We start from the raw sequence: 19,033 nt of genomic DNA, 5'->3' as shown, positions 1-19,033 counted from the left end.
ATGCATATTATATTTTTAATATAGAGTACAGAGTAGAACAATATTTTTATTCTCGAATAAATGTCTATTGTACGAGTATTAATTCTATATTGTGAATTTCATGATTTGCAGCTTACAGTCACTTTGTTGAATAGCGGCTAATAAACATTTTTATTATTTAAAAAAATATAATTTTAGTAGTTGTAGGATATAAAGCATAAATTTATAAATTATATAAAGTCTTTAACGATTTCTGCGTTTTACAAAGTTTTTTAACTTGTGATATTGTGTTCGACGATTTAATGGTGCAAAAAGGCATAGATATTCTTTTAATGGCGGTTTATTACCTTTATTTCGAAAACCTATTAAGTATAAATAGCCGAAAACAAATTATATTTTATTACTATAAAGTGGATATTTTGTATTAATTTTTTTTTAATATTCTACATTAATCGATGTTAATTTTTGTCTGCATTCGATAGGAAAATTCTGTTTTTGATTTTTTTTACTAGGAAAAATCTGTTTTTTAGGAAAATTCTGTTTTTGATTGTATTTGATTTGATTTTACTGGCAGTATAAAATAAAGAAATAATGTTAACTAAAAAATAAAAAATGAAGTCCAGGGAGATTTTTAGCGCGTACTTCGAAGTTACATCGTTTTTAATATGCCAATATTGTGTAAGCAAATATATGTTCAAATTAAGGTTTATTTATACACAACGATTGAACCGAAACCGTTAACTACCGGTTTGAGTGCAGCCGACTTCTTAAATACTTTGCCTGTCGGTCAACACTCCTTAGCGGTGGTTAAAACTTGATGTTTGGTGTGGATTATCTTACATAAAAAATTAAAGTCCTTAAAATATTTAGAGGCAACTTGAATAGAAAACATCGCGTTATGAGCAACAGGTAAAATATCTTATATTGTTTAGTTATTTATTTATGTCTTTTTATTCCAATTTTTATTATATTATTTATAAGTACAGGAAAGACAGAATGTGATATATTATTAACATAGATTAGTAAAGATTAATCACACCTAACAAGAAAATGTACCTAGTATTGAGAATTGAAATAGTTGCGTAAAAAAGTTTTGCCACGTCTCCGTGCTAAAATGTCCCTAAAATATTTGAAATAATTATTTATTATTACGTAATTGTTACGTAAATTAGTTATTTATTTGTAAATTCTCTCTAAAAATGATTTTATTTGTCAAGGATTCAAAAAAAGAACTTACTAAAATAAGCCATTTGTGGCTTCATTCAATTTCAAGGCGGCGAAGTATCTTTACTAATCTATGATTATACATTACAAGTTTAATTTAAATTAAAAAAGAGAAATAAATTTATAAAACACGTGTAGTTTTCGGTACGCCTGTTTAAAATTATAAGCAATCTTGCAACACAAAGAGTATTATATATATGTATCTTTAAAGCTTAAGATAATAGTGTCTTTGTATGAGCCAGTTATTAATTTTTATAAAACCTTCATAATGCCGTAAATCCAAAACTAACCCACTACAGGACACGGAACTTCTTTCAGAATTAGAGTTTTGTTCCATAGCTAAGAGCAGACCATTCGAGTAAACACGCTATTCAAACCTTTATTTAAGTTTATAGGTTTTTGAACAATTTTTCACCGTTGACAGCAAGTAATTATGTTAATTAAGTTATTTTTGTACTTGGATGTGTTAATCAAACAATTATATGTATTGTGTACCTTAAAAATTAGCTACCAAATAAGGAAACAAAAATACTCGCAAGATTTATAAATTTATAAATATTTATTACGCTATTATTATTAATATCATTCAAGATATTCAATCACTAGGCATTGTATTATAGTTGGTAACAATAATTATTCTATCAAAAATTGAAGAATTCATCTTCATCGTATGGTTCATCTTGGTTCGTGGGTACTCTGAGGGCAGATAATTTCAAACCTTTTTCCTGCATTTCGTCAACTTTGGGCAGCTCCTGTTTTATTATTTCCTCTACATTAATTTTATCGAGTTCTTGTTGTACCTTTTCTTGAATAGGTCCTTCTAAGGCGTCCATTATTTGATAACGTAGCAAGTTCGGCAAAATGTTTACAGCAAATTCGATGACGTAGTCTGCAGTGCCGGCTCCATTGAAACGTACTTGAATATTGCCAATCTCCAAACTTAAATCTTTAAATATAGGTTTCTTTCTCGTATCAAGAGGCTGTGCTAGAATGATCCTTCCACTAATATATTCAACTGAGAAGGAAGTAGTTCCAGCTCTAGATATTAGGCCACCAATTGCCGATAAGTCCCACTGTGTCGTTCCCTCAAGCTTTTGAGTACCGATTTCAAAATCTGCGACGACTGTGTTGTTTTCTAGATTAAGAGTGATATTTCCTACGCGGTGAAAAGATGATATTCCTGTTATCCATGTGTTACTTAACGTAACTGTAAAAATGCTCACAGTAGTATTGTAGTCTTTTATTTGATAAGGATCCATTTCCATCTCCCTTACTTTCTTTCTAAGATCTACTATTACCATGTCTAGTGGTGAAATCGAATTAGGGAATTGCATGTCTCCAGCTACTTCATCCAATTTGTTATTAATTTCAGTTCTAGCTGTTGTGTACGCTTCCTTTAAAATATAAGGTTTGATTGAGTCGAACAGGAATGTTCCTACGGAGTTGACAACTCCTTGAAGCATGCTACCTAAAAATCCTGCATTCTCAAAGTTCATTGCAATAGTGCTGAAGGAGATATCTATATTCATGCCTTGGGCTCTAAGTTTACCATCTCGTTCCACTCCTAGAGTGGCTTTGGCTGTGATTTTGATTCCGGTGACATCGACTGTGAAAGGACCTTGTACTTTACTTAACCATGTCGTCATTGTGTAGTTACCTCGGGCTTGAAGTTTGTCGATGGCCATGGCAGCGTGCACCTGAAATGTTGACATGTCTTTGTTAGTATATAGTTCCGTGTTATTTTTAGACTGTTATTGTAAATTAAAATAAAGTTATTGTTGTGTTTAGCATTTACTCCTATAGGCTTATGTGAAGCTTCAGGTAAAATCCTTCTTCTGTATGAAATTGGTTGCAAATGTTCAAGAGCAGCAGTGGCATATTCGTTTGCTACTTCATCAATCTTATAAAAATATCTAGAAGCTTGATTGCTAGGAAAATAAATAAACCAAAGGTACATCCGGATCTTTCCATAAGATATGGGACATGTTTGGAACTGAACAATACTTTTATTCCTAATTTTAAAATAAGATTTTTTTTAATTTAACGTTTTGCTAACCTCCATAGATCCTACTTCAGCATTCACGTATAGTATCCGAAATTTGCTGATACCATAAAGAGCGGTATTCTTGAAGTACATGGTACCAAGTGACATCGATTGCTTCATGTCCGGTACATAGTATGGTTCAGGGATTTTTGCTCCAGGTATTCCCACGGGATCGGGCTTCTTGAAGTGGTCCAGGACTTGCAGGATGTATTCACTCATCTTTTGCTCTCCTTCCGCCAACTGCGCGTTTGTTGTTGTCTCCAGTTGGAAGGCATCTGGAATTTGTTTGTCATCCTTTTATTATCCTTGTATCTCAAGATATTATGACGCAATATATAGTTAAAATTGTTGTTGTTGTTTGTTATAATAATACGTAAATACGAGTAATTTATGGCTTGGAGATTTAAAAGAATAACCACCTCCTTTTTGAAGTCGGTTAAAAAATAATTATCTTTGACACAATTTAATAAATAAATATAAGTATTACCATCAGATTTGTATAGGGTTAAAGATATTTTGATTCCAACTAATCTATTATGAAATGAGTTTGATAAGCCACAAAGGGACCTTTAATGAACGATAAGAAAAGTAAAATAACAGTATGTCAGGGCGCTTAATAATGGCGCAAGAAAGGAACCTTTTTATTGATGAAGTTTACAAAGTCAAAATTCAAACGAAGAGAACAAAATCGTATTGCAAAACATTGCATTACCAAAGATAAGTTATTTTGAACTCAGGCGCGCAATAAATACATGTTAAGTTATTTTAAATTCAGGCGCACAATGAACACTTCTTATTTGTACAGGATATTAAGTAAGCTTTTAGAGTTTAATTTGAGTCAATTAGGTTACATGATCATGAGGTTTGCAAAGATCTGAAACTAAACTGCACAAGGAGTTTAACAGGAGTCACATTACACGATTTCATTATGATTTCATTGTGCAAGTTTATGATAGAGTCATCAATAAATTATTATTATGCCACAAAATTCGGGCACTATAGTGGTTAAAACGCTTGCTACACACCTTGGCAGAGTCCAATAACAAACACACAACACAAAACTACAGCTACATAAACACTCATTTTGCCACAAGTGGTCAATTTGAAGAATGGAGATCGAATGAGGGGGTCAATCCAGACCGGGTTCATAGGGCGCTTCTTATCACTAACGACATAATGATTTCGCCTAACTTCATTGGTACGCGACGTTTGTATTAGTTGTATTAGTAATGTGAATGAATGTTTTACTTGCAAATTCTTCGGCCACTGCAAGAAATTTGATATGAGTATACCTATTAGTATAGTTCGTATGAACTTTACCTCACTATGATGTTGTTTGAATTCTAAATTCATTAAGGTAATTTAACGTTGTTAGTTTAAGTATATTATAGGTAATATAGCTTAAGTAAATAAGTATCTATTTAATGTAATATCCTACTTGGATTTTATAAGCCATCCTTTAATAGTGTTATGAAAATCTGAGTAAATATATATTTCCATTTTCAATTTTTATACTTTGTTTGTTAAGTAACGGATAATGTAATTAGGTACTTAATTCATAGCAGACAAAGATATATTTAATTTACGTAACGTTAACATTGAATTAGATATGACTAGTAAATATGTTTACTATTACAATTACTATTGGTTAATAAAATCACTTATTATCAAAAATGTTAACTGAATTAAAAAAAAACATGTCAGTCAGATGATTAGCATAAAATAGACAGTTACTATATAAATTATGAAATGTAACTTATAACTTTCAAAGTCATATCTCATTGAAAACTACTCTTCTATCTACTACTACTATATCTTCTATCGGTATTTTAATATTTTCGTTTTTTTATGCGTAGTAAACATGGCAAAGTATATGTGGTGCCATCTAGTGGCAATATCCAAAACTAAATTGTCCAGTAGATCTTACGATTCGATCAAACGATGATGGAGCCTTTGTAGTGTACTGTTTGACATGGTTAATTGTTAAAATTATAGATGGTGTTGTAAGTGCTGCGATTGTAATATTAAATATAAAATTGTAATATTATTTTTAAAGGTGGTAGAACCCTTTGTGGTTTGACTTCGGCGGCGCCACCGCCACACCTATTTCTACCTAATAACAGCAGTGTTAAGTGCTGCAGTTTTCTGGTTTAAACGGTGTGGTAAGGTACTTTTCCGAGGTAATCCAGGTTAGTCCTCAGGGGTAGCGGTGCATCTGTGGCCGGCCTCAGACAGGAATCTGGTTTTGCCTGGGGTTGATTGCAAATGTTCATGACCATGCAGTAGCTACTTAACACCTAATGGACTGCATGCTTGTCTGCTACTTGTATATTATTATATATGTATAAAAATATATTTTTACGTCATCAAGAGTTAATTATTGGCAATAAATAATAATCGTGTTGTTCCTAGCGAACCTTATGTACAAAGTATACATAATTAATTAATTACGTGTAATTTGTGATGTTTATTTTAAAATTTATTTCGTAATTTTAATTTATTTTCAGGTACGAAATATACTATACTCTTCAAATATATACTCTACATTTGAAATAATTCGTGAGTCATTTTTTGACTTATTGCATATTTTCAAACAATCAATTAATCACAGTACTGTCTAATTATGGCACTTGCATATCAATCCCAATTATGGCACTTGCATATCAATCCCAATTATGGCACTTGGTTTTTAATAATAATACAAAAATGTACAACTTTTTAACAAATACATTTTAACAAATTAATATCACGAAAACATTTTTTATTTATATTCAAACTTATTTATAAATGTACACTTGTCTAGCATATATTTTAAACAAAATGACTAGTTGTTGTTGTATAGTTCCCCAATTTACATTTTGAAGTACAGTACGTTATGTTATATTTTCAAACATTAAAAGTTGAAAAATTCATCATCTTCAGTCTCTTCTTTTATTGCTCTAAGCTCTGATAATTTAAAGCCACGTTTTTGTATTTCATCAATTTTCGGTAATTCTTGTTTAATGGCTTCCTCAACGTTAAATTCGTTAAGTTCTTGTTGTATCTTCCATAGCATCGGAGTCTCCAACATTGTTACGATTTGATATCTTAGAAGATTAGGTATTATGTTTATTGCACACTCTAGTATGTAGTCTATAGTTCCAGCACCATCGGAACGTATTTGTATATTACCAACATCGAGATTTAGGTCTACTAATTTTGGGTTTTTTCTTGTATCAACGGGCTGTGCTAAGATTATTCTTCCATTTATATATTTAACTGAGAAACTAGCTGTGCCCACTCTTGAAATCATTCCGTTTATTGCAGACAATTCCCACTGGGTACGGCCTTCCAGTTCTTCGGTCCCTATTTCAAAATCGGCTACAACAGTATTGTTTTCTAGCGTGAGGCTGATGTTGCCGACTCGCTTAAATGATGATAAGCCGGTTATCCATGTATTTGATAAAGCTGCTGAAAATACACCGATAGACGAGTTATAATCGTCTATTTTAAACGGATCCATTTTCATAGCGCGCACTTTTTTCCGGGCATCTATTATCACCATATCTAAAGGTGATATAGTATTGGGAAATTCTATGTCGCCAGCTATCTCATCTAGTTTTTCATTGATTCCTTCTCTGGCTTTGGTATATGCTTCCTCCATAATATATGGCTTGATAGACTCAAAAAGGAAATTGCCACCTGTGTTAACGAAACTTGTAATTATAAAACCGAGAGCACCGGCGTCTTTTAAATTCATAGTAATAGATTGAAATGAAATTCCTATTGCTATATCTTGGGCAGTTAGCTTCCCTTCACGTGTAATGCCGAGAGTTGCTAGCCCCGTAACATTAATGCCAGTAAGTTTGACGCTGTATGGACTGCGGACCTCGCTCCAGAAAGAACTTGCAACGCAATTTCCCCTAGCTTCAAGATTATCTATAGTCATATTTGCGGTTATCTGGAATATAAGTTTCATTATTTATAATAATGTTGTTTTTGGTAGATGGTGGGACTTAGCAATGAAATGATTGGTGTACCTTCATTGATCCGATTTCAGCATTAACATGTTTGATTCTAAATTTACTTAATCCATACACTGCAGTTTCTTTAAAATTCAGAGTAGTGAGACCAAACGATTTTCTTGTGTCTGGAACGAATATAGGTTCTGGAATCTCGGCGCCAGGAACTCCCACAGGATCAGGATTTTGAAAGTGTTCCAGGACGTCTAGAATATATTCGCTCATCTTTTTCTCACCTTCAGCAAGTATTGCCATGGTTGTAGTTTCCGGTACATAATTGTAATCATCTGCAAATTTATAAAGAAAGTATTTTTATATACAATTATAAATCATGTTTCTTTTCACAAAGGGGAAATAAATTATGAAAGTCGACTTCTATTTAAATTGTATGATAAGTGATAAAAGCTCATGTACCATTATAGCATAACAACTCAAAATAGAAAAGGGCTCTGTTCAAATGGTAATTATAAATACTCGTACATTGCCTTTGCCTTTCCCAGTATTTTACCTTCGATATCTATATAAATTTTAATCAGCTTACATAAATATACTTGTTTAACAATATCCGATTTCCTGATTTTATTGTTAAAATTATTTTTTACATGAAACAAACTAGTAATGTGTAATATGACTCACCTATATTCTGTCCAAAAACCAGTATAGGATAAATAAATATACAATATAGAATCCACATTCTGCGATGTGTTTTGTGCAGAAATATGACTGATTTAGGATAATTACATGTTAAATTTGATAATGTTTCAAATATCGGGAGCATAGGTCTTGTATTATCATTAATAGACGTCATTTTATCCCAACATTCAGTGAAATCATGCTTATCTTATTGTATTTTTTTGATAATGTGGACCGAGAGTTATTTATTGAAATGTAACAATATAATTCAATATTAATAGTATACTTTTAATAATATTAAAGTAATATACGAGAATGTAGTTCACCTGATAGTAAGTGGTTATTAAAGCATAGACATCGTTAACCAACTCCACATAAAAAAGGTTCTATTTAAAGTCTATGACATCCACTACTGGACATCGGCTTCAATGTCTTTAATTCCAAATAAAAGAACTGCTAGATATAAAAGTAGGTATGATGGACATGACGGTGGCACCTCCCCGGCCGATCAAATTGATTTAAACATTTCGATTAGTACAATAAATATTATATAGATACTAGCTGACCCGGCAAACGTTGTGTTGCCATATAAATAGAAAAATGTTAAGGGTGAACAACCCTTATCACTTAGGGGTATGAAAAATAGTAACCGATTCTCAGACCTACCGAATATGCATATAAAAATTTTATATATAAGATAAAATATGACAAACTCAATTCTTTTTGTCCATATTGTGGTGTATAGGAACAAAAATACTATACATTATTATAGACTACGAATATTATTCGTCACACAATGAGTGTAAAAAATTAATGAAATCACATGTCAAATTAGTAATGTAATGTTTTTTTGTTTGTGTAAAGTACCAAGTCTACGTCTACGGTACGGTTTATATTAATTACAATGTAGCCTAATTTAAGACTAATGAATAATTCTACGCTAACTTAAATTGATAAATCATTTTATAAATTGAAGAAAGCGTCCTCCGACACTGTACTTCTTTGTACTACCAAATAAAGGAGTAGATACATTGTTATTGTGTTCTATAATGTTCACTAATCACTATTTCACTAACACTTCATTACGTCATGTCACTAGATCAAAGGGCTTAGCCCGTTTGAGTCTTCTCACTAGGTCCGTCGTATCGAGGAGCTGGATCGCCTCGATATTGACGTGATGGAAGTCTCCTTTAATGACCTTCTGCAAATTAGTAATATTAAATTTGAAATTAAAATAAAACAGGTAAATAGAATAAAATATGAAATAGAGTAGCTCTCAGTCTATGCCTTATATTTATAATTTTGTTTCCTCATCTTTCCGCAATGTTATCTGTATCTTCTTTAAATACCTACTTAATTGAAAGTGGTTTTACCCAATGTTTTTCGACCGTGTGTGTATTTCTCTTTTTTCGTTACGCTCTACATTCTAAGCAGCTTGATGGAGTTTAACATAAGAGGTGTCGTTGGATAAGTTTAAATTGTGGGAATGATAGGTACGCTATTTTACTTCCCTTTCAGTTAATTGTATGTAAATGTGTCGATTTTTTCATTTTTATAATAATTACTAGTTAATGATTTATTTATTATTTGACAGTGGAGACATGATCGTTATACTTATTTCTTCCCTATAGCTGAATTATTTATGTAGGAGAGTGATGACTGACTTATAATATGCAAAACAATTGTTCGGAGAAACGAACGTTTCTGAGATCAACGGTAGAAGCGTATTGAAGAAGCAGAAGCAGCAGTGGTGCTGGATTAAATGCCTGCTTGACATGTCCGTGACATAAAATTAGAAATAGCCTGTGGATCTAATTTGGTACATAATAATTTTAGCGAATGAAAACCTATAGTCGCTTAGAACAGAAAGTAGTACAGGACAGTTGAAAGTGGTAGAACCTTTTGTGGTTCGACTCCGGCGGCACCACCGCTACATCTATTTCTGCCTTATAATGCTGCGCTGCTCTGTTCTATTTTGAAGGGTGTGGTAAGGGGAACTTACTTTTCCGAGACATTCCAGTTTAGTCCTCAAGGGAAGTGGCGCATCTGTGGCCGAACTCAAGTAGAAATATCTAAACTTATCTGGGTTTAATTACGGATGACCATGGGCGGTCGTGGCCACTTATCAGGTGGACTGCATGCTCGTCTGCTACTGTTTTGATTATGCTAGCGCCACGGAGACATGAAGGGTCCTTTAAAAACAAGTGAAATCTCATCGGCACAGTCGCGACCTTGATTTGATTCGCAGAATCTGGCCTTGGGTACGACCTCGCTATTGGCAGTTGAAACAGGCAGTTTAGTATGTAACCGGCCATGACCTTGGCTGTCAATGGAATCCTAGGGCGGTGCGGAGTACACGTCTTTTCTGGGAATCGCGTTGGAAAATACTCTTATATCTGCCTAGTTACATGATTATTACGTCTTGCTTTGTTCTGGTTTGAAGGGGATAGAAACATATGGCCGCCAGCTTAGTCCTCATGAATAGTAAATCATCTGTCGACTTCATTTAGGATTCCGGTCCTATTCGGTGTTGATTACTGATGTCCTTGGACAGTAGTAGTCACTTATTATGAGGTGGACTCTTGTTTTTTCTGTTCCATGGGTGGACTGCATACTTCCTACTTTCGTAAAAAAATACAAGATATTTGTAGAGCTCCTAATTATTTAGGGTAGTTAAGAGGTGTCATTGAGATAGCCAGCAGATGGTGATAGGCCGATACTAATTACTAAAGATGATAGAAGTCTCTCTCCATAAGACATTCACAGGAAAATTAGTACCCCTGACTTTTCCGTTGAACCCTGAAGTTCTGCGAAGACTATCGTCGTAAACATTTGCTTAGCCCCCCCCCCCCTTCAAGAAATGCAGAAGCATTCATCAGCTCCACCCCTTCAGGATGATCCGCTGACGGCACTCTTGCCTGGTGATCATGGCGGACCTTAGCTATTCATTCATCAAACCCCACAGATCAACAATGGATAAAATATAGTTGTTGAATCGTACAACAAAACTCAAAACGAATTGAGGTACTAAATGGAACTCGTTAGAGATGTTTTTCAAACAGGTTTCATTTGTCGTAGATTATTTCCGTGATGAGCTGGTTTGATTGCGGGAAGTTGAGACCAGTGTGATGTTAAAAGCGACAGAATATCAGATAAGTAAGGTCAAATACATTTAATAGTGCATCAATTGCACATAAATATGAAGCTGTTGGCGTTAGTTTTATTACTGTTGTGATCAATGATGTTTAGGTATTACATACTCGTATATGGTTGTAATCATGTCATTCATGTTGATATTAACAAAACAATTCCTCTTACAGCTTGATATAATGGTCAATGGTTGTGTGGTAAGGGAGGCATAATTTTCCGAGGCATTCAAGCTTAGTCCTCAGTGGTAGCGGCGCATCTGTAGCCGACCACAGGAATCTAATCTGGGCGGCAGTAGCCACTAACTATTAGATGGACTGCATCTTTAATCTTATATTAAAAAAAATGTCCGAACGGGGCCGAATACATAAAGAAAATAATTTGATAAGAAATATTAAAACCGGTTGTTTAAATCTTAATAAATGCTTAAATCGACTCTATCGAATTTGAAGGTAGAACCCTTTGTGGTTCGACTCCGGCGGCACCACCGCCACACCTACTTCCGCCTCATAACAGCAATGTTAAGCGCTGCTGTGTTCCGGTTTGAAGGGTGTGGTAAGGGAGACAGATTTTTTTCCGAGGCGTACCACCTTTGTCCTCAGGGGTAGCAGTGCATCTGTGGCCGACCTCTGGTAGGAATATCTAATCCTATCTTGGGTTGATTATAGATGTCCATGGGCGGCAGTAGCCACTTACCATCAGGTGGACTGCATGCTCGTCTGCTAATCCCATATTATAAAAAGAACCTTGTAAAATGTAATTTAAAAATTCGTTGAAAATTAGCTTTTAGCCTTTAGTTTGTTTACTACTTATAGTCCGGTCAAGTTAGACAATTGAAATAGCTAAAATTCCGGGAAAGCTGAATTTTCGTAGAGACCTTGGATTTACCATTACAAATAAAGTGTCAAAAGTCCCCATCGATCCGACGTGTGCGTCGGCAATTATTCGGGGTCAAACGTCAAAATTTAAAGTTTTTTGGATTTTTCTAAAAAACGGTAAGTTTTATCGAATAATACCTCAGGCCAAAGTTGTAGCTCTTAAAATTTCCTATAAAATGGTGCTTATAATTTTTTTCTCTAAAACCAATCATTAATCAGGTATTGCGCTTGTAAGAATTACGCCCCTGTGAAATAGCGTACTTAGCGGGGTTTATTAACATGGTTTCCGTGGGGGGACTATCCCAAGAACCTTTAAGATGCTATTTTCAGGAACAATACTTATTTAATAGTATGAAGATTATTGATATTGGTTATTGAGTTCAACTGTCGTTCTAATTTTTTGTTACTTTAATCTGATTCTCTTCATATTCAACTTCAACAATCACATTTTCTTCTATTTCTTTTTCTTATTCTTTCTTCATCTTTATCTTCCTCTTGCTGAATGTTTAGAAATTGTTTAAATGGAGACGAATCAGTTGTCTCTTCATCAGATCATGTACCTCTTTTGTATTTAATTAAACATTTGAGCAAGATAGACCTTGGCAATTGGTACATGCTGAAAACACTGTAACCCTACTTTTCTCAGCCACATTTGGCACTACGACCTTTTTTGCAATTGCAAAAAATAGTGTTAAGAAGTTTTTCTCGGATGGGGGTCAGTAAAGTTTGAATCGATTCCAAAGTATTATTTTGAACCCCAGTCTTCAGGGTTCAGGTGATTGCCTTGCCATGTCTGACCTGATACAAGTGTTGAATAGCAATGTTGGAGAAGGAAAAGATAGTTACACTTGCTTTTTATTTTATTTCACAAATGTTAAATGTCTGTACTTATCTTCGCATAGATATATCTATGTATCTACGCAATCATTTTTTGGAGCTCCATAAATAGCAAGAAGAAGCCGAATTCCCTTCGTAATTTGATTGTTGCTTGAGGTGAAGAAAGCATGCTTCAGTTCTTCGGCGTGTACCAATTACCAAGGTCTATAGTGCTCAAATGGTCCGTTATATGCAAGAAAGGAAGATTCATGTGATTTTTAATGACAGAGGTAACTGATTCATCTTCGTTTGAACAATTTCTAGACATTCAGCAAGATGAGGAAGAAGAAGACGACGAATAAATCGAAGAAAACACGATTATTTAAGTCGAGTATGAATCAGATTTTTTGAAGGTGATAGAACCCTTTGTGGTTCGACTGCGAAATAGGTGTGGCGGTGGTGCCGCCTCACCTATTTCTGCCTCATAACAGCAGTGTTAAGCGCTGCTGTGTTCTGGTTTGAAGGGTGTGGTCAGGGAGACATACTTTTCCGAGACGTTCAAACTTAAATAGTTCTCAGGGGTAGCGGCGCTATTGTGACCGACTTTAGGTAGGAATATCTAATCCTATCTGGGGTTAATTGTACATATCCATGGGTGGCAGTAGCCACTTACCATAAGGTGGACTGCATGCTTGTCTGCTTCTCCAATATTATAAAAAAATATATTGAAGTAACAAAAAAAATAGAACGATAGTTGAACTCAATAACCAATATCAATACCGTGTAAAACGTAGTTCTTACAAGCGTAATATCTGAATAATGATAGGTTTTAGAGAAAAAAAATATAAGGACTATTTTGTAGAGAATTTTAAGAGCTACAACTTGGTCCTAGGTACTTTTTCGATAAAACTTACCGTTTTCGAGAAAAATTCAAAGAACCTAAAATTTTGACATTCGACCTCAAATAACTGCCGACGCACACTTCAGATCGATGGGGACTTTTGACACTTTATTTGTAATGGTAAACCCAAAGTCTCCACAAAAAATTGGCTTTCCCGGAATTTTAGCTATTTGACCACTATTTTTATGTCTATCTTGACCGGGCTATTATTACTTTCCCGCTTTTGATCCATCTAAGTAAAACTATCATATGGTAAAAGATCTCTGTCGCCCATAGATATCTGTGATCTCAACAATAGCTACGAGTATAACAGGACACAGGTGCGTTGCGACTCCTGGGGCCTTCGATGGTCACCTCATTTGCTAACCACCTGATATCCACACCCTTCTACACACTTCCACTTATCATTCCGGCCGGACCATCCATATGTTTTATACCTATGTTACCAAATATTCACTAAAATCGTTTTATTTATTTATTTATTTTATTTATTTTATTGTGTAAAGCATTTAGTACAATAGGTCAATAACAATACATACAGTTCAATTAAATGCTACCTTTACAGGTGATACACATGTCAAACTTAAATAAAATGTTAGGATTAATAATAAAGTATTAAAGGTAACCGATATTTAGATTAAGACGAATGCAATTATGTCGAAATTAACAATCAATAATAATAATAATCAAGTCATTATATAATGATAATAATAATAAGGAAATTAGGAAAATTATGTCAGTTTTTATCATCAAAGTACTCTTTAATCGTATAGAAGCATTTTTTAGCTAGCCAATTTTTTACTAAATTCCTGAATTTTATATAGTTGTGGCCTTTAAAGTCATCCGGAATTTTATTATATATGTTAATAGCCATATTAAAACTATTTTTGGCAGTCACTGATAGTTTTGTCATGGGTCGATATAATCTATGGATGTTCAGTGTACGCGCTTTCCGAGTGTATATATTTTTCTCTTCCTGGAAGAGATCTTTGTGTTTGTAGACAAACAAACAGACATCTAAAATATATAAACATGTTAGGGTTAATATTTTGTATTTCAGAAATAATGGACGGCATGAGTCTGTTTGTGCGAGACCGAAGATAGCTCGTATGCATCTTTTTTGCATTCGGAAAGCTCTTAGGAATTCAGACGAGTTGCCCCAAATAACAATTGCGTATCGAAGTGTAGAGCTAACATAACCATTATACGCCATTAAAGCCGCTTCTAGCGATATAGTTTGGCTCACTCTTCTCAAGGCATAGACGAAGCTATTAACTTTTGTGCATACCTCATCTATGTGGGCACGCCAACTGCATGAGTGATCTAGTATAACACCCAGAAATTTTGCACTTTCTACCATTTCAATTTTCATGCCATTATATGTAATATTAAATGCTTTAGGACGTCCTTGAGAGGTATAAAATTGCATGTATGTAGTTTTTGCTACGTTTACTTTTAAATTATTTATTGTTAACCAATCTATTGTTTTATGCAAAGCTTTATGTATTTCAGTTTCGTAGGTACGCATGTTTGAGCGAGACCGGACATTAATGTGTGTGAATACTGAGACACGTTATTTATGTATAACATATAAATAGATATCGATTTAATCTTCAGATTTGTATATTATCGCTAAACATAACTAGTTTCGTTCTTATAACATTTTGCCTAAAAATCAAAGATAAGATATGTTTTCATGGTGTGTAACGACCCTTATATGGTGTTGTGATTAAATTAACGATATGTGTTACATAATATATCTGATGAATAAATATAAATTAAGGAAAATTCCATGTAACCACATTGCGGTTGCTAATAATTTAGTTTAAAGGATCGAACAAAAACAGCCTCATTAATCTTAGAGGATTCTGGTCTTATCTAATAATAATGTTATTTGCACGTTGACTAGCTTTTGTCTGTGGCTTTTGTTATGTTTTGAATGTTTATTGAATATTATTTTTATGTTTTTTTAATTATTTTTAAATGTAAATTCCTTTTGATCCTACTCTTGATTAACCTTTGTTAAGCAACTTGCAACTCTAAGCAACTTGTTTTTAGCAGATAGAGACATTACAATTGTCATTAAATTTATGATGTGAAAAATTAAAGTGTCTGTTTGTTGTTTCAAATACCTATCTATCAGCGACGGATCAAGAGTTCTGACCGCCCTAGGCTAATTATTAAGATGCGCCCCCACCGTTACGATAGACCTCAAAAGTAATATATTAGTTTTGACTTTGTTTACTAGTATGAAATTAAAAGTGTCGAAGACATAATTTTGGCGCGCCCCCCCGATCCTCGCGCCCTAGGCTGCAGCCTAATTAGCCTAAGGGTTAATCAGGCCCTGCTATCTACTTGCTTGCTTGACGACCCGCGTGGCGGAGCGGCCACCATACCGGTCTGACGCGCAGAGGGTTCCGGGTTCGATCCCCGGTCAGACAGAAATCTAAATGATGAATTTAGATTTCTGTTTCTGGGTCTGGGTGTTTGTGTATTTGTCTTTGTGTGTGTACATGGCACCCACGATACAGGGAATCCTAGTGTGGGGGCTGTGAGTGTAGAAAGCGTTATCTATACATTTATATTCTTATTTAAACGTATATCTACTATTATGTGACAAAAACGTTTCATTTACATGGTTTGTCTGTAGGTAAGACTATATCAAATTAACTTTAAAAACAGATATACCTGTTGATTCACTTGTGTCAGAAACAGCTTAACCGATTTTGATGAAAATCTTCCGGCAAGATAGAACATGTTACTGTTTATGATTTGCGCTTTACGCAGAGAATATCTAGGTTCTACGTAAACAACAGAGAATTGTTAGTATCGCAAAATAAAAAATAACTAAACGAAAAAACACAAAAGCGTTACCAATACCTAGTAGGTATTAACAAAGGAAATAAGTTATTATAACTTTAAAATGGTTACTGTTATTATGTTACAAGGTATATAAATAAAAACTAAACATAAAAAACTGAAAAACTTATGCTCTTGCCAATATTTTAAATACACGGAAAATACATAGGAAATACAATAAAAATTTAATGCATTCAATTATTAAAAAAGTTGGAAACCCGTTTCTGTGCGAACTTTGAGATCAAAGATGCAACGTTGTCTACTTTAAATCTACCGGCTTTACAATGGTGAGTGTTCCGAGGAACTAACCTGGTGCTTACGTCGCCATCTCCATCGCACCACTCGCCGAAGGATAAAGTTCTATCCACACCAACTGGACTCGTGGCGGTCCTCCACGGTTCGGTTTGTACGGACGTGCAAGATGCGGAATGAACTTCCTTCTGAGGTATTCCCGGAGCGCTATGACATGGGGCTCTTCAAAAAAGGTGTAAAAAGAGCTCTCCTCCAAAGCCGGCGATGCATTGGCGACTCCTCTGGTGTTGCAAATGTCCATAGGCGACGGTGACCGCTTTCCATCAGGTAGCCCGTCTGCCTCATCGTTTAGGTATAATTATTAAAAAAAAACAATCCATCAATACGGCTTATTATAAAGGTTTTTTACAGTTTGAGATAGGTAGGTACTAAGTGTGCAAATAACTAATTCAATTGAGAAATGAATAGAGTATTAATAAAAAATAGGTACCTATACTTTTTGTTTCCTATCAGTTAGTTTTCTATTCATGTTAAATTATTGTGATTATATTTTTTGTAAGTTTATTTGTCGAACATATACTTACTTATGTTTTTTGATTTCATTATTTTATTTGCTGCTATTTAATTACTTTAAGTGTTGACGCACGTGTAAGCAATAACAATATAAGTAATAAGCGAGATGTGTGTTTTTTGTAGTATAATGTAATGTAAGTGGCTACTGCTGCCCATGGACTTCGGTAATCAACCCCTGATAGAGTTCTAACTGAGATCGGTCACACCGTGGACTGGCGTAATTTAGAATGCTTGATGCACAACAGGTGTGGAGGTAGTGCCTTCGAAATCGAATCACATAGGGTTCTACCACCTTCGAACTTATTGATTATTTTAGGTACATCAAAATTCATATTTAGGATATTAATTTTTAATTTCAATTTTATCATATTTACTATAGTATGAATTAAATTAGTTTTATTTATATGAACTCGTTCTAGGTGTCAGTTTCTTAATCAAAATTAAGAAAAAAAGTTAACGAACCTTGCACAATAAAGATATAAGATAGATACAAATCGTAAGTTTTCAGGTTTACAAACAATTTCTGTACAACTCTTATCTAATCAATAACAATATGGTAGTGCCAGTTAATTATATTGGTACTAACTTCGCTGATGAACTGAAACAAGTAAGTTTCGTCACGGTATTTTCGTCTATTAAATCTTTTTTTTTTTATCGAGGGGGAAACCTTCAAAAGGTACCCGATAACGTGGGGGCGACGCCGAGTTATGTGGGATTTTTACCGCACTAAAACCCCCCCGGTGGCCGTCCTCTGCGCTGCGATGAGGGCTCCGGGATCTCCAAAGGAACGCAACCGGAGTCCTCTTAGCGCGTTGCCCCGTCGGGCTCCGCCCAGGTGAGCTTGACGCTCGCCACACCATCTGGTGTATACGACGGTATGCGACCACACATACCGTCGTCCTTCCCGGGGCCGCTGGCCGGGCGGTTCGAGCTCCCACTCTTGCCGCCCGCAACCCCGGAAGCCCCCTTTTAGTCGCCTCCTACGACAGGCAGGGGATACCGGAACTACAGGGACATCGTCTATTAAATCTAATGATCATTTTTTGTGAGAGGTACATTATACGAAAATCCTGGCTATATTTAAAAATAAATATAAATCGGAATTGAACCTGCTATAATAACTTAAAACGAATGCCACATAACAATCACAACAGAAGAAATTGTTTTAAATGACCATAATTACCATACATCGACATTTAAAGGTATTTTAAACAGTACTTAATTTTGACTTTTCCGTTTTCAGCGACTTATAATGTGGGTCGGCGTTGTGTTAAGTGGTATTTCCGTGGCCATAGTGTTGTGTTGATTTTCGATAATACGTTGTTGCTAGCTGGTATAGTCATACAATTTGCTATGGCGACCCGATTCATTTCTATATTCAGAGCGGACTAGCAGCTTTACGCGGACTATACCTCGTGTGATGTTTGTATCGATATAGAACCATACGATACGATGTTGTTTTGAGGAAAGATTTTAAATATCGATATTGAAATGAATTTGTAATGTGAAATATTAATTTCATAGGTTTTTCCCTGAGTGAACAATTCGAAAAATTGATCGCAAATTTTTGGAATCGGTTACTCAGGGAAAAACAGTCTAAGCTACACCTTTAGGTATGTTTCAATGATAGGAGTTATTGAGAAATGTGAATTTAAAGGTCTCATTTTATAGAATACCTAGAAAAGAATACAATAATTTATTTGGATTGAATAGGTACATAATCACG

The 19,033-nt window shown here is 34.6% G+C and overlaps 2 protein-coding genes across 2 annotated transcripts; both read right to left on the bottom strand.

The window, feature by feature from the left end:
- Positions 1-1,743: 1,743 nt before the first annotated feature.
- LOC140747233 (uncharacterized) lies at positions 1,744-4,477 on the bottom strand. Its single transcript, XM_073079536.1, has 3 exons — positions 4,273-4,477; positions 3,260-3,522; positions 1,744-2,900 (listed from the first exon to the last, which is right to left on the bottom strand). The coding sequence occupies exons 1-3, from the start codon at positions 4,394-4,396 to the stop codon at positions 1,845-1,847; spliced, it is 1,443 nt and encodes a 480-aa protein (XP_072935637.1). The 5' UTR covers positions 4,397-4,477; the 3' UTR covers positions 1,744-1,844.
- A 1,663-nt stretch (positions 4,478-6,140) lies between these two features.
- LOC140747563 (uncharacterized) lies at positions 6,141-8,056 on the bottom strand. The gene is made up of 3 exons (XM_073080096.1): positions 7,990-8,056; positions 7,267-7,535; positions 6,141-7,187 (listed from the first exon to the last, which is right to left on the bottom strand). The coding sequence occupies exons 1-3, from the start codon at positions 8,054-8,056 to the stop codon at positions 6,141-6,143; spliced, it is 1,383 nt and encodes a 460-aa protein (XP_072936197.1).
- Positions 8,057-19,033: the final 10,977 nt, after the last annotated feature.

Source organism: Epargyreus clarus, unplaced genomic scaffold (assembly GCF_041222505.1).
Source record: "Epargyreus clarus isolate Ecla_fem2 unplaced genomic scaffold, WU_Ecla_fem_2.2 ptg000014l, whole genome shotgun sequence".
Lineage (NCBI taxonomy): Eukaryota > Metazoa > Arthropoda > Insecta > Lepidoptera > Hesperiidae > Epargyreus > Epargyreus clarus.
This window is presented reverse-complemented; position numbering and strand designations above follow the sequence as displayed.